This window comes from Equus quagga, chromosome 5 (genome assembly GCF_021613505.1).
Source record: "Equus quagga isolate Etosha38 chromosome 5, UCLA_HA_Equagga_1.0, whole genome shotgun sequence".
Lineage (NCBI taxonomy): Eukaryota > Metazoa > Chordata > Mammalia > Perissodactyla > Equidae > Equus > Equus quagga.
In genome coordinates, this window is record NC_060271.1 from 93,370,044 (window position 1) to 93,384,807 (window position 14,764).

General features: G+C 34.5%; 1 protein-coding gene across 1 annotated transcript in view; it reads left to right on the forward strand.

The window, feature by feature from the left end:
- The window catches only part of RTN4 (reticulon 4), a 79,013-nt gene that overhangs the window by 12,101 nt on the left and 52,148 nt on the right, over positions 1 to 14,764 (forward strand). Inside the window, exon 2 of the mRNA XM_046661455.1 lies at positions 14,481 to 14,537. Coding sequence (XP_046517411.1) covers positions 14,481 to 14,537 — 57 coding nt within the window. The remainder of the gene's footprint in view (positions 1 to 14,480; positions 14,538 to 14,764) is intronic.

Below are 14,764 nucleotides of genomic sequence, written 5' to 3' on the forward strand. Positions count from 1 at the left end.
GTAGAATTTACTAGGGAAGGTGTCTCACCCTGGACTTTTGTTTTTTGGGAGGGTTTTGATTACTGTTTCAATCTCCTTACATGTGATTGATCTATTCAGATTTTCTATTTCTTCTTATTCATTTTTGGGAGGTTATATGATTCTAAGAATCTGTCCATTTCTTCTAGGTTATCCAATTTTTTGGCATATAGTTTTTCATAGTATTCTCTTACAATGCTTTGTATTTCTGTAGTATCTGCTGTAATCCCTCTTTCATTTCTGATTTTATTTATTTGAGTCTTCTCTCTTTTTTTCTTAGTCTAGCTAAAGGCTTGTCAATTTTGTTTATTCAAAGAACCAGCTGTTAGTTTCATTGATATTTTCTGTTGTCTTTTTAGTTTTTATTTCATTTATCTGCTCTGATTTTATTATTTCCTTCCTTCTCTACTGATTTTTGGGCTTCGTTTGTTCTTTCCTTTGTAGTTCCTTTAGGTGTAATGTTAGACTGTTTATTTGAGACTTCGTGTTTGTTGAGGTAGGCCTGTATTGCTATAAACTTTCCTCTTAGTACTGCTTTTGCTGTATCCCATAGATTTTGGTATGTCATGTTTTTCATTTTTATTTGTCTTCAGGTATTTTTTGATTTCTCCTTTGTTTCTTTGTTAACCCAGTAGTTGTTCAGTAGTGTTTTATTTAATCTTCATATTTTTGTGACTTTTCCAGTTTTCTTCTTTTAGTTGATTTCTAGTTTCATACTGTTGTGGTTGGAAAAGATGCTTGATATTATTTCAGTCTTCTTAAATTTATTGAGACTTGTTTTGTGGCCTAACATGTGATCTGTCCTGGAGAATGTTCCATGTGCATTTGAAAAGAATTTTTGGATGGAATGTTCTGAATATATCTATTAATTCCATCTGGTCTAATGTGTCATTTAAGGCCAATATTTTCTTACTGATCCTCTGTCTGATCTATCCATTGGTGTAAGGGGGTGTTAAAGTCCCCTACTATTGTGTTAATGTCAGAGTCTCCTTTTATGTCTTAATATTTGCTTGATGTATTTAGGTGTGCCTGTGTTGGGCACATGAATATTTACAGATGTTATATCCTCTTGTTGGATTGTTCCCTTTATCATTATGTAATGCCTTTGTCTCTTGTTACAGTTTTTGTTTTAGTCTATTTTATCTTATATAAATATTGCTGTCCCAGCTTTCTTTTCATTTCCGTTTCCATGGAATATCTTTTCCTATTCTTTCACTTTCAGTCTGTGAGTGTCTTTAGATCTGAAGTGTGTCTTTTGTATTTAACGTCTATAGGGGGTCTTGTTTCTTTATCCATTTAGCCACCCTCTGTCTTTTGATTGAAGCGTTTAGTCTATTTATATTTAAAGTAACTGTTGATAGATATGGACTTACAGACATTTTGTTACTTTTTTCCTGGATGTTTCTGTAGTTCTTCTCTTCCTTCTTCTCTTGCTGTCTTCCCTTGTGATTTGATGACTTTCTTTAGTGTTATGTTTGAGTTTCTTTCTCTTTATTTTTTGTATATTTATTGTAGTTTGTTGTTACCATGAGTTCATATATAACAACCTATGTATATAGCAATTTATATTAAATTGATAGTCTCTTAAGTTCCATCTCATACTAAAAGCCCTACATTTTTACACTCCCCGCCACATTTTATGTTTTTGACATCATATTTTACCTCTTTTAGCTTTGTGTATCCCTTAACCTCTTATTGTAAATATAGATTATTTTGGTACTTTTGTCTTTTGACCTTTATACTAGTTTTAGTGGTTGATCCATTATCTTTACTATATATTTGGCCTTACCAGTGATATGTGTATATATATTGTTTTTGATAATTTTTTAATTTCTATTTGAGGGCTTTTGTATTCCTCTTAAAGATATCCCTTTAACATTTCTTGTAAGGCCGTTTAGTGGTGATGAACTCCAAAACTTTATTTCTCCTTCCTTTCTGAATAATAACCATGCTGGGTAGAGTTTTTTTTAAAAAAGAATTGGAATCCAAATAAGGTTCACATATTACAATGGATGAATTTGAAAGTCTCTTAATCTATCTATGGGTTCTCCCTTGCTGGTTTGTGTTCTCTCCCTCTTTGAAATTTACTTATTGAAGAAAGCTCATATGCTTCTTTTCATTTTAATGTTTTTATTAAGATATAATTTACATACAATAAAATGCATAGATCTTAAGTTTTAACAGTTTTATGTTTTGACAGAGGCATCCACTCGTTTAGCTCACACCCCAGTCAAGATATAGAACATTTCCATCATCCCAGAAAGATCCCTTGGGCGCTCAGCAGTCAGTTCAAGTCAATTCTTGTTCCGTCCTCTTCCTAACCCCCCAATCTCAAGCAACCCCTGTTCTGACTTCTTTCACCATAGATTAGATTTTGCCTATTATAGAGCATCATGTAAATGGAATTATACAGTATGTACTCTTTTATGTCTGGTTACTTGCATTCAGTATGTTTTTGAGATTTATCAGTGATGATGCAGATATCAGTAATTTGTTCCTTTTTTACTGCTGAGTAGTATTCTTTGATAGGAATATACCACAATTTAATTATTCATTCTCTTGTTGTTAGACATTTGGATTATTTATAATTTTTGGTTATTATGAATGAAAGAATACTGTGTACATTCTGTACAGGCTTTTTTATGGACATATGTTTTCATTTCTCTTGGGTAAAAAGAGTAGAACTGAGTAAGACTAGAATTGTTGGGTCATGGGGTAGGTATATATTTAACTTTATAAGACATTGACAAACTGTTCTCCAATGTGGTTCCACTTCTGTCAGCAATATGTGAGAGTTCTGCTCACTTCACATTCTCACCAACATTTGGTATTATCAGTCTTTTTAATTTTAGCTATTTTAGTCAGTATGTAGTTGTTTCTCACTGTAGTTTTAATTTAGATCTCCCTAAGGGCTAATGAATTAGAGGACTTTTACATGTCTCTTGGCTGCTTGTATATTTTCTTTTGTGAAGTGTCCAGGTAATTTACCCATTCTTACATTGGGTTATATGTCTTTTTCTTACTGATTTGTTGACTCTTTTTATATGTTCTGGATAATAATATAGTCTTTTATATGTATGTATAATATTCTTATATATATATATAAATAGTCTTTTATATATAATAATGTAGTCTTTTGTCATATATTTGCATTGTGAATATATTCTCCTAATCTGTAGCTTGGCTGTTAATTTTATTGATGGTTTTTGTTTTTGATGCATATAATTTTCTGATTTTGAAGAAGACTTAATCAGTTTTCTTCTTCTATGGTTAGTGCTTAGTGTGTGCCTAAGACATTTTTGCCTACTCCAAGGCTGTGAAGACATTCTGTGTTTTCTTCTAGAAGCCTTATAGTTTTAGCTTTTATGTTTAAATCTGTGATCCATCTTGAACTAATTTTTGTCTATGGAGGAGTTACAGATCCAGATTGATGTGTTTTTTTCCATATAGACATCCATTTGTTCCAGGAGAATTTTTTTTGGAAGAATTTGTCTTTCTCTGTTGAATTGCTTTGGTGCTTTTGTCGAAAATCAATTGAACATGTGTCTATTTATATATATCTATTTTGTTTTCTAGATCTGTTTGTCTGTCCTTATGCCAATACCAGACTGTTTTGGTTACTATAGCTTTATAATGTCTTAAAATCAAGTAGTGTGACTACTTTAGGGTTTTTTTTTTTAATTGTTCTGCCCTTTCTAGGTACTTTCTGTTTCGATACACATTTTAGAATCAGCTTGTTCATTTCTACAGAATGCCTGGTGGGAATTTGATTAGGATTGTATTGAGTGTAGAGATCAATATGGGCAGAATTGACATCTTAGAATTTGAGATTTACCCTGTAACAAGCTAAGAAGTTAGCCTGCCATAGTATCATGGGTGTTGGCAGAAGACACAGATGCCTGGATTAGAGACAAAGGACTTTATTACTCACAGCAATGATAGTAGCCAGGATATCAGCATTTTCTTGCACAGGTTCCCTGAGCTCCATTGCCCATAGGGCAACATGGAGAGGGCCAAGTGACACTTGTACTTGCTGTGGGTTGTATTACAGAAGAGGGACCTTGGGCTTAGAGAAACTGAATCTTATGTTACATAATGAGCATGCCTGCCTGTTGCTCAAGAGGAAAATGCTGTATACTATATAAGCATCTTTGAAAAGATAGTCAGGAACAAAGGCAGTCAGTGCCCAGTCCCTCTCCTCGCAAGATGTGCAACAACACAAGAAACTCATAGAGAACTCTTTCCTGATACTCAACAATATTAAGTCTTTCAATCCGTGAACATGGTCTCCCCCCTGCCCCGTTGTTCCGTTGTTTGTCTTCTTTAATTTCTCTCAGCAGTGTTTTGTAGTTTTCAGTGTAGAGATTTTGCACCTTTATTGTTAAAAATTTTCCTAAGTATTTTAATGTTTTTTTCTTGCTATTGTAAATGACATTTAAAGACATTTTCCATTTTTCTTTTGTTAGTTGCTAGCATATGGAGATACAATGATTTTTGTGTACTGTTCTTGGATCTGTCCTGCATCCTTCCTAAATTCACTTATTAGCATTAATAGGGTTTATTAGCTTTTTTTTTTAACCATTAGGATTTCCTAACTATGCAGTCCTGTTGTTTGTAAGTTAAATAGTTTTACTTTTCCATTCTGATCTTTATGCCTAAATGTGGTGAGAAGGCAAGTGGATTCCTTGCTTTATTCTGCATCTTGAGGAAGTGTGTTTAGTGTTTCACTATTAAGTATGATGTTAGCTGAATATTTTTCTTAGATGTCCTGACCCTTAGTTGAGAACATTTCCTTCTATTCCCAGTTTGCTGAGAATTTTTATGAAAAAGGTATTGAATTTTATCAGATGCCTTTTGGCCTCTACTGAGATAATCATATGACTCTTCTTTTTCAGGCTGTTAATATGGTAAATTTCATTGTTTGATTTTTGAATGTGTTGAACCAACCTTGCATTCCTAGGATTAAACCTCTCTTGGTAATGAATATACTTTTTATAAATTGCTAGGTTCAATTTGCTAATATCTTGTTAAAGCTTTTTGCATGTATGTGTAAGTGATATTTTTATGTAAATTAATTTTCTTGTAATATCTTTGTCTAGTTTGGATATTAATACTTAAGTCTATAATACACTTTGGGAAGTGTTTGCTCTTCCTTTATATGTTGAAAGAGTTTGTATAAGCATCCTTAGATGTTTATAGAATTTACTAGTGTAGCCATCTGAGCTTAGAGTTTTCTTTGTGGAGAAGGTTTTACATTACAAGTATATTTTCTTTAGGTGATATAGGGCTATTCAGATTTTCTATTTCTGCTGTGTCAGTTTTGGAAATGTATGCCTTTCAAGAAATTTGTCTATTTCATCTTGATGAGTGGACATCAAGGAATTTGTCTACTCATCTAAGTTGTCTAATATATTGGCATAAAGTTGTTCATAATATTCTCAGGTTTTTAGGATCTGTAGTGATAGTCACTCTTTTATTTCGGATACTTGTTTTTCTCTCTTTTTCTTGATCATTTTAGGGATTATCAATTCTATTGATCTTTCTAAGGAACCAACTTTTGGTTTCATTGATTTTTCTCTTGTTTGCTTATTCTCTATATCATTGGTTTCTACTCTTATTTTTTTATTATTTATTTTCTTCTACTTCCTTGGGTTTAAGTTACTCTTCTTTTTCTAGTTTCTTAAGATGGAAGCTTTAAACTTTGAATTCAACCCTTTTTTCTAAAAGCATTTAGAGCTATAAATTTCTAAGCATTGGTTTAGCTGTGTCCCACAAATTTCTGTTATCATTTGATTTAAAATATTCTTTAATTTCCTCTGTGATATATTCTTTGATCCATGGGTTATTCAGAATTCTGTAGTTTAATTTCCAGATATTCAAGGATTTTCCAGATATTTTTGTCTTACTGATTTCAATTTAATTCATATGCTCAAGAAAAATACACTGCATGATTTCAGTCCTTTTAAGTTTATTGAGACTTTTTTTTATAGACCAGGAAATGGTTTATCTTGATCAATGTTCCATGTGTACTTGTGAAGACTGTGTCCTTTGTTGTTGTTTGTAGTGCTCTGTAAAAGTCAGTTAGGTTTAGTTCATTGATAGTGTTGTCTGAATCATCTATATCCTTACTGATTGTGTGTGTGTGTGTCTAATCTATCAATTAACTGAGAGTTGAGTGTTAAAGTTTTTCAATAAAATTTGTAGATTTGTCTGTATCTCCCTTTAATTTTTGCTTGTATTTCCCATCACCCTTCCCATACACATTTAGTGCTGTTATATCTATTCAGTGTTATGTCTGTTTACTCCTTTATCATTATCAAATGTTCCTCTTTATCTCTGGTAATCTCAAACTAATACCCTTGTCTTTGAATCTGCTTTGCTTGACATTACTATAGCCACTCCAGACTTTGTAGGGTAAGTGCTTGGATAACATATCCTTTTACATTCTTTTGCTTTTAACCTACCTGTGTTTTTATATTTCAAGTGTGTGTACTATAAATGGTACATAGTAGGGTTTTTATCTCATCTGAAAATCTCCACCTTTTAATTGGGACCATATGCATTCAATGTGGTTATTAATAAGGTTCATTTAAAAGTCTTTGTTTTCTCTTTGTCCCATCTGCTTTTTGTTCTTTTATACCTCCATATATTCCCTCCATCCTTTGTGCTTTTCATTGTCATACATTTTGCCTCTGATATATTATTGTATATTGCACTTATTTGAGCTTGAAAAATCAATTACTCTTTAGAGAAATAAAAAGTGAGAATATTTTATGTCTGCTCATATATTTACCATTTTTGCCATTGTTTGTTCCTTCATGAGATCTAGGTTTCTATCTGGTATCATTTTCCTTCAGTCTGAAGACCATCATTTAACATTTCTTGTAGTGCTGGTCTCTTGGTGATAATTTCTTTCAGCTTTTGTTTTCATATTTTGTTTATCTGATAATATCTTTATCATCTTTATTTTTGAAGGATATTTTTGAAATATACAGTCAATCTTGTTATTCATTGTAGTTACATTCTAAAGTCACTGAAAACATTGTCCCTAGGGGAGATACAGGGTTACGTTCCTTTGAACCTCTAGTCATAGCATTTTTGTCAACAGATCAGTACATAACTTTGTTTTATGTGTTTCTATTTAAAGACACTTTATTTACTGTATATTATTGATTTGTTAACAGAGAACTCATGGCCAACAGCACTATAACTCATGCCTGAATGAAGCTTATCTAACATGTGTTTTCTCTGTAAGGTACATCACAGCCTTCTTGTGGTTAAGAACACTAGACTGCACTTCAGCACTATGCGTAGGGGCCATTTTAAACAGCAAAGTTAACCAACAGAAAGCACAAGAATGTGAAAAAATGTTGCCCTAAATAGACCACAAAAAGAATGCTTGTTTGCAGTATGACAGCTGAAACAAGAAGGCATAGGGCTTGTTTGACCTCGGCTGGGAACACTTGTTGGGTGACTGGAATGTTTCATGTCTGCTGCCATAAGTTATTGATTTGGGGATTACCAATTTAGTGAGTAGGCAAATTTGCAAATAGGGAATCAGTGAATAATGATGATTGACTGTGTAGAATTCTAGGTGGTCAGTTTTTTCACCATTTTTACAGATGTTCCATTTTCTTTTTTTTAAAAGAGCACTTGCTCCTTTTTTACAAAAGATTTTACTTTTCCTTTTTCTCCCCAAAGCCCCTTGGTACATAGTTGTGTATTTTTAGTTGTGGGTCCTTCTAGTTGTGGTATGTGGGATGCCGCTTCAGCATGGCTTGATGAGCGGTGCCCCATTATCTTTTCGATTGTGGTGTTTCTAATGACAGGTCAAGTCATTCATCCTGTTGTTCCCTTGCCTTTTTCCTGTTTTTAAGATTTTCTCAATCTTTGGTTTTCAACAATTTGACCTCTACAATGTATTTCTTTGTGGTTTGTGTTTATCCTGCTTGGGGTTCATTGAGCCTCTTGCATCTGTTGGTTGGTATTTTCCATCACAGTTGTCAAATTTTAGACCATTATATCTTTACTTTTTCTTTTTCTCCTGCTTCAGTCACTGTTGGCCTTTTTGGAGGACCCCAATTGAATATGCTTTAAACGCTTGATTGTCTCACAAGTCACGAGGCTGTCCATTCTTTTTTTCCCCAGGCTTTTTTACCCTGCTGTGCTTCAGTTTAGACAGTTCCTTTCTGTTGCTCTTTAAGTTTATTGATCTTTTCTTCTGCACTGTCCAATCTGCTTTTAAGCCCATCTCATTTTTTTCCTTTCACTTAATGTAATTTTCACTTATAGACTCTCCATTTGGTTCTTTTTGGTTTTCTACCAAGATTCTCTCTCTGTTCACTCATTATGTCCATCTTTTACTTATTCTACGTACATAGGAATATTTTAATAACTATTTAAATTTTCATTTTAATGTTTGGTAATCCAAGATCTACATTATTTCTGTGTTTGTTTACAGTGGCTGTTTTTTCTTGTTCTTAATTTTCTTGTTTTTATGTTCAGTAATTTTTATTTTATATTGGTTGTCTTGGATGTGGTGTTTGTTTTCTTCAGGCAGACAGTTAATTTACTGGCAAATCTTCTTGATCTTTTCAAGTCTTGATTTTAAAGTTAGGATGGGGCTACAGCAGGGGTTGGCTGACTTTCTTTAAGGGCCAAGTAGTAAATATTTTAGGCTCGTGGGTCATACAGTTTCTGTCATAACTGCTCCTCTTCACCCTTACGATGCAAAAGTAGCCATAGACAATACCTAACTGGGCCTGCTGTTGTCCAGTACAGCTTTAGCCCATGAGCCATATTTTGCTGACTCTTGGTCTATAATATCCTTTACTTTAGGGTTAGAGTGGTCCCACTCTTAAGGTGTGCCTTTTCTGAGGTCTCATTTTTATATTTGGGGTGTTCATTGAGATCTCTCCACTTTGGTCAGAACTTTTAGGTCAAGTCTTCTGGCACAGTCTGACCTCCAGAATATCCGTTCTGCTCTCAACTCTATCAAAGATTTCTGTGCTAGACCTATCTGAGTCTATGTGCAGCACAGTATTTAGCCAAATATTTAAAGGGAGCCCCTATCCAGATTTCTCTAGCTCCTTTTCTGTGAAGCTTTCCTTTACATATTACCCTGCTGCACAAATTCCAGACAACTCAGCAACCTCCTCAGCTCACCAGAGCACAGTACTCTTGGGCTCCTCTTCCCTGTGCTGTAGACCAGAAAATGCCATCAGGCAGAAATCCAGGGCACTCATCTGATGTGCTTTCCACTCCTCAGGAATCACACTCCTCTGTTGCCCGTTGTCCATCAAGACAGTCGCTTCATATATTTTGCTCAGTTTTGTAGTTTACGTTATTAAGTTAGTCTGATATAATTCTTCTTATAGCTAGAAGCAGAAGTTCTCTAAGTTTTAAAATGCCGTTTATTTTCTTTGTTTTATAAATTAGATATGATTTTACTGACCAACTACATGTTTGGCTGATAAATGCATTTTTTTGAAATGAATATGTAGGGAAAATAGTATAAGAGTGTGTGAACACTGGTGAGATTGTGATAGCATATTTTTTTTAAATGACTGTTAAGAAATTAAAAACTGACATACTACTTTTACTTTTTAAAAAAGTGATGTACTTAACAAGGAAATTTCTTTAGTCAACTTTAGTTTTATAACTGATCCTTGTGTGATGGAAGTAATTAGCATTCAAAGTGTGTAGCCCTGTAGCAGTTAGTCTGAATTTACCCTCTAGGTTTAGGCTTAGCTAAGGAAATGAATCTAGCATTAGGGCCAACGTGAGGAATAGATCATTTGGAAAAAGTTGTTTTGTGAATGGTGTTGATCTTTCATGCTGTCATTATAAGTAGTTTAATGATTCTGCTCATTTTATTGAGGGTGATAAGGAAATAAATGTATATCTGTTTGGGGTAACAAAGTTAAATTAAAATTTTCTAGTTTCGTTATTAACTATGTGACTTTGAGTAAGTTACTTAATTCTCTGAGCTTAGGTAACTGGAAATGTGGTAGAAGGTTGACAAAAATGAGGATTGAGTTTATATTTTGGAAATCAAGTTAGTAAGGCTGAATATGGTGAATTTGAATTTTGCTGGATGTCAACATTCAGGTATACCAAGAAAGGGGGGAAGGATGGGTTTGCTTAGGGAGAATTGTGTTTGGTTAGCATAGATGATACGTGAGGAGTTGTTGAGATAAGTTTAGACAGTTTAGTTGGAGCCATATGGTACAGGGCCTTATTTATCTGACTAAGGGTTTTAGGTATAAGACAGTGAGTAACTGGGAGCTTTTAAATGTTTTTGGGCAAGAGAATATATAAAATTGTCCTTTTAGGAATATTAATTTGATGGCAGTAGAGTGGAGAGACTTAATAATTAAGTTCTGGCTTCCCCTTTGCTTGTTACTTACTGAAAACTTGATTGTTGTTTTGTTTGTTTTGAATTATGCCACTGCGTTTTTACTTGGTATGGGTATCACTAAGGCTTTCATATTTATTATATTTTTCTGGCTGTCTGTTCAGAATAGCACAAATGATTAAGTTTTAATTTCATTCATTAGTTAGAATTTGGCATTATGAGTAGATCATAGAAGGAGGGCAGTTGTTTACCTTTGTGTTTTTTATTTTTATTTTTGGTGAGGAAGATTGGCTCTGGGGTAACATCTGTGCCAGTCTTTCTCTATTTTGTGTGTGGGATGCTGCCGCAGCATGGCTTGATAAGCGATGTGTAGGTCCACGTCTGGGATCCAAACCTGTGAATCCTGGGCCACTGAAGTGGAGCACGTGAACTTAACCACCTCGCCACCAGGCCAGCCCCTGTTTACCTTTTTTGTAAGCCCAGTAATTTAAATGTAGGTATACCATATCTCAGTAATTCAGAATGTTATACCTTATACTTAATTTGGTATCCCTGATTATAAAATAGTTTATTAACTTGTGAAAGTCAGAATCTTTTACAGAAAAAGGAAGACTAATCTAAAATCAGTAATTTTTTTCAAAACAAGAAATAACTTCTAGGTGTTTTAGTGTTAGAATTTGCTAGCTTATTATATATGAGTATTGGTTGATCAAAATTTTCTTGTAACATCCTTAATTTTATTTATTAGTCCTTTTTAAATCCTTAATTTATATAGTAAAGTCCAAGAAAGGAAGTAGTGTACAGTGGTTAAAGAAAAGAGCATGACTTGTAAACTCTCTGGATTCAAAACTCAGATCCATCCCTTTCAGTTTTCTGACTCTGGGGAAGTTAACCCTTTTTATGCCTGTTTCCTCATCTGTGAAGTGAGGAAAACAGTAGTACCTACTTGATGGGATAGTTTTGAGTATTGAAAGAGCATCTGAAATATGTCTGGCCAGTGTTATCATCTCCATAAATGTTATTATATTGTGAAGCAGAAGCAATTAATCAGATATTTCGCATAATTACAGGGTATTTTCTGGGTGGTAATTTTTCTTGTTTCAGGAGCTCAAACTCGAGGGGCTGATTAAGAAGAATTTACATCAGTTGTGCTTGTACATAAACATCCCTTGGAAGATAAAGCACATGAATTTAGGAATTAGACCTGTTTAAATCTTGGCTCTCTGGGCTCCTTGCTCTGTGATTGAGGGCAAGTTATTTCTTTCTTCTGTCTCACTTCCTCCTTCACAGCATTTTCAGGTAGATACTACTATTATCCTTATTTTACAAATGAGGCACAGAAAGGTTAAATAATACCTTTCTCAGGGTTACACAGTTATGAGTGATGGATCTGGGATTTGAAGAAAGGCAGTTTGATCCCGTGATCCAGGATTGCTTCAGTAGGAGTTTGAGCAATTCTCTTCTTGTTGTAGGCCAAATGGTAGTGACCTCTTCTGGATTTTTTTATAAGTGCTTTTAGTAATGCAAAACTTGTTTTGTGGTTAATTTTGGATTAAACCTCATTTTTACCAAATTAAGATTTTTTTCCTTTTTGGAAATTTAGTGAATATTTAAAGTACCAATTTGTAAACATTCTCAGTTGGCCAAGTGCCAGGAATGCAGTTTTTACTATAAGAGAGATTCTGGTATTAGATAGGAATAAAGATACATTTTTTAAAATGCTTTAAATTTTTGGCACAATTTAGATGTAGTTTGTTCTCTAATTTTAACAGTAACATGTTTCTAGTTAACTTTCCAAGTAGACTGGCTTCTGAATTAGTGGCTTTTAACCATATTGTCTAGATGAAAAGACAACCATTTTGTTAAGATTTGTTATCTTTTGTATTTAGATGGAGCAGCTGTGTAATTATTTGGTTTTGCTCTTTGACCTCCAAATCTGTTTTATACAATATTATAATTCATTATTTTAGCTGAAAGGAATTTTCAGGTTCCTTCCTTTTACAAGTGGGGTATTGCGTAACTTAACTAAGATCACATAGCAAGTCATCTTTAAAAAGAGGGCACACCTGTGTACGTTTTATAAAATCTCATCAGGTATTATATCTTACTGGTTTGGATGAGTGGCCCATTCACCTATTGTTCTAGGTTTTAGGAGACCCTTTTAAACACATTTCATGGATTTCCCCTCACCACCTCATCTAGGAATCCTTTAGATATGGTATTATGCCCAGTATGGATTTATCTAAAATTTATATGACATTGTGAATTTAACTCTTCTATTCATCAAGGGGAATACCGTTGGAAGACAAGTCCATGATAGCCATATCGCGTTGATTTTTTTGTTGTTGTTGATCAGTCAGTCTTGTCTAGTTTGTCCTTCCAGGTAGAAGTGTCCAAATTTATCAGGTCCTCTCCAGTAAAGGAATACCTTGTCATCCCTCAGGCTTTTTCAAATTGTCTTTTGCTAGAGGCTTTCTCTAGTATGAACCACAGATGATCTGTAGCCTAGGATCTCCCAGCTGCAGGTATAAAATGACATTGTACAAGGTTAATATACCAACTATATAGTGTGTTAGTTGGCTCAGGCTGCCAGACCAAAGTACTGTAGACTGGGTAGCTTAAACAACAGAAATTTCTTTCTCACAGTTCCGGAGGCTGGGAAGTCTAAGATCAAGGTGCCAGATAGGTTGGTTTCCTTCTGAGGCTTCTTCTCTTGGCTTATATAGGTGGCTGCCATTCTCACTGTGTGCTCACAGGACTTCTTGTGTGTGTGTGCACGCATGCACACGCCTGCGGCGGGGCAGGGGGGGAGAGAGAGGTGTTCTTACACAGGCACGAGCAAGCTCTCTGCTGTCTCTTCTTATAAGGGCACTAATCCTATCCAACCATGGCACATGGCACCATCCTCCTGACCGCATGTAACCCTAATTACCTCCCAAAGGCCCCATTTCCAGATACTATCACATTGGAGTTTAGGCCTTCAAGATAGGAATTTGGAGGAAAACACAAATGTTCAGTCCATAAAATATTGCATATAGTGGTTAAGAAAATGGGCTCAGGAATTGAATTGCCTGAGTCTCACTAGTTGTGTATTGAGTGAGTTTCTTAACTTCTCGGTCACTTGGTTGTTTTTTTAAAAAAAATCTGTTAAATGGGGGATATTGATAGCACTTGTAACAGTAGGGTTGCAAGGAGTAAAATGAGTTCTTGTGTGTAGAGCACTTAGAATAACAAGTAGCCCTCAATGTCAATTTTAAACAAAACAAGAGAGATCATAATAATGATCTTCCTAATGATAATTAGTATTTTCTTTGTTAATTCAGACAATGGCAGGTAGGACTAATGTCTTCACAGAATAGTGTACAATGACTGTAAGAAACTTTTTCTTTAAAGAGAAATAACCTGGAATAAAAAAATGCATGATTCTCTGAAAGTGTTCTTCTGAATTGAACATATACCAATAAAAAAGGAGTAAGCAAAAGTAGTTGTTTTATGGGGCCAGCTCAGTGGTGTAGTGGTTAAGTTCATGCTCTCTGCTTCGGTGGCCTGCGGTTCGTGGGTTTGGATCCCGGGTGTGGGCCTACACACTGCTCATCAAACCATGCTGTGGAGGCATCCCATATACAAAATGGAGGAAGACTGGCACAGATGTTAGCTCAGGGCCAATCTTCTTCACCCCCCCACAAAGAAAGCAGTTATTTTATTCAAATGCATGTTTTTGATTTTTGGCTTGATTAGGACAAGATAATTTACCTACCTAAAATGTGAGTAAAAGCTTTAGATGCAGTATGTTGAATGAGAAGAATAGTATCTTAAAGCCGTTTTGGTTCGTGAAATTTCTTTAACATAAGCATGTTATTGCCTCTTGAAAAATGATAGGTTCTATGGATATCATTTAATCAACTTTATAATATACCTGATAATTTAATCTGAATTAATGGTGCTACTAATGGTACTACTTTTTCCTTTTCATCTTGGCTTTTTCTCTGTAGATAAAGTTTTGTTAACTCATTATAAACTGAACCCTTGCTTGCTTCTCTCATCTTTAGTCTCCTTCCAACTCTGTCTTTATTTCTGCTGAGGTTATATTCTATTTGTTTTTCAGATGAGACACTTTTTGCTCTTCCTGCTGCATCTGAGCCTGTGATACACTCCTCTGCAGGCAAGTTCTTTCTGCTAGCCTTTTATCCTCTGTGTATTCTAACTTTAACTCTTTAGTTTTATTAACTCTGTACAGAGTAGTTTGAATTTACTAAAAATTAGCATGGTTCCAAGAATGTTTGTCTATTGAAAAAGTTGGAATTTGCATTTTATATGCTATGTCCAAGGGAGGAGTTGGCAGAACGTGATTAATAATTGGAAATATGTAAGGAGTTCTTGGACTCTGGA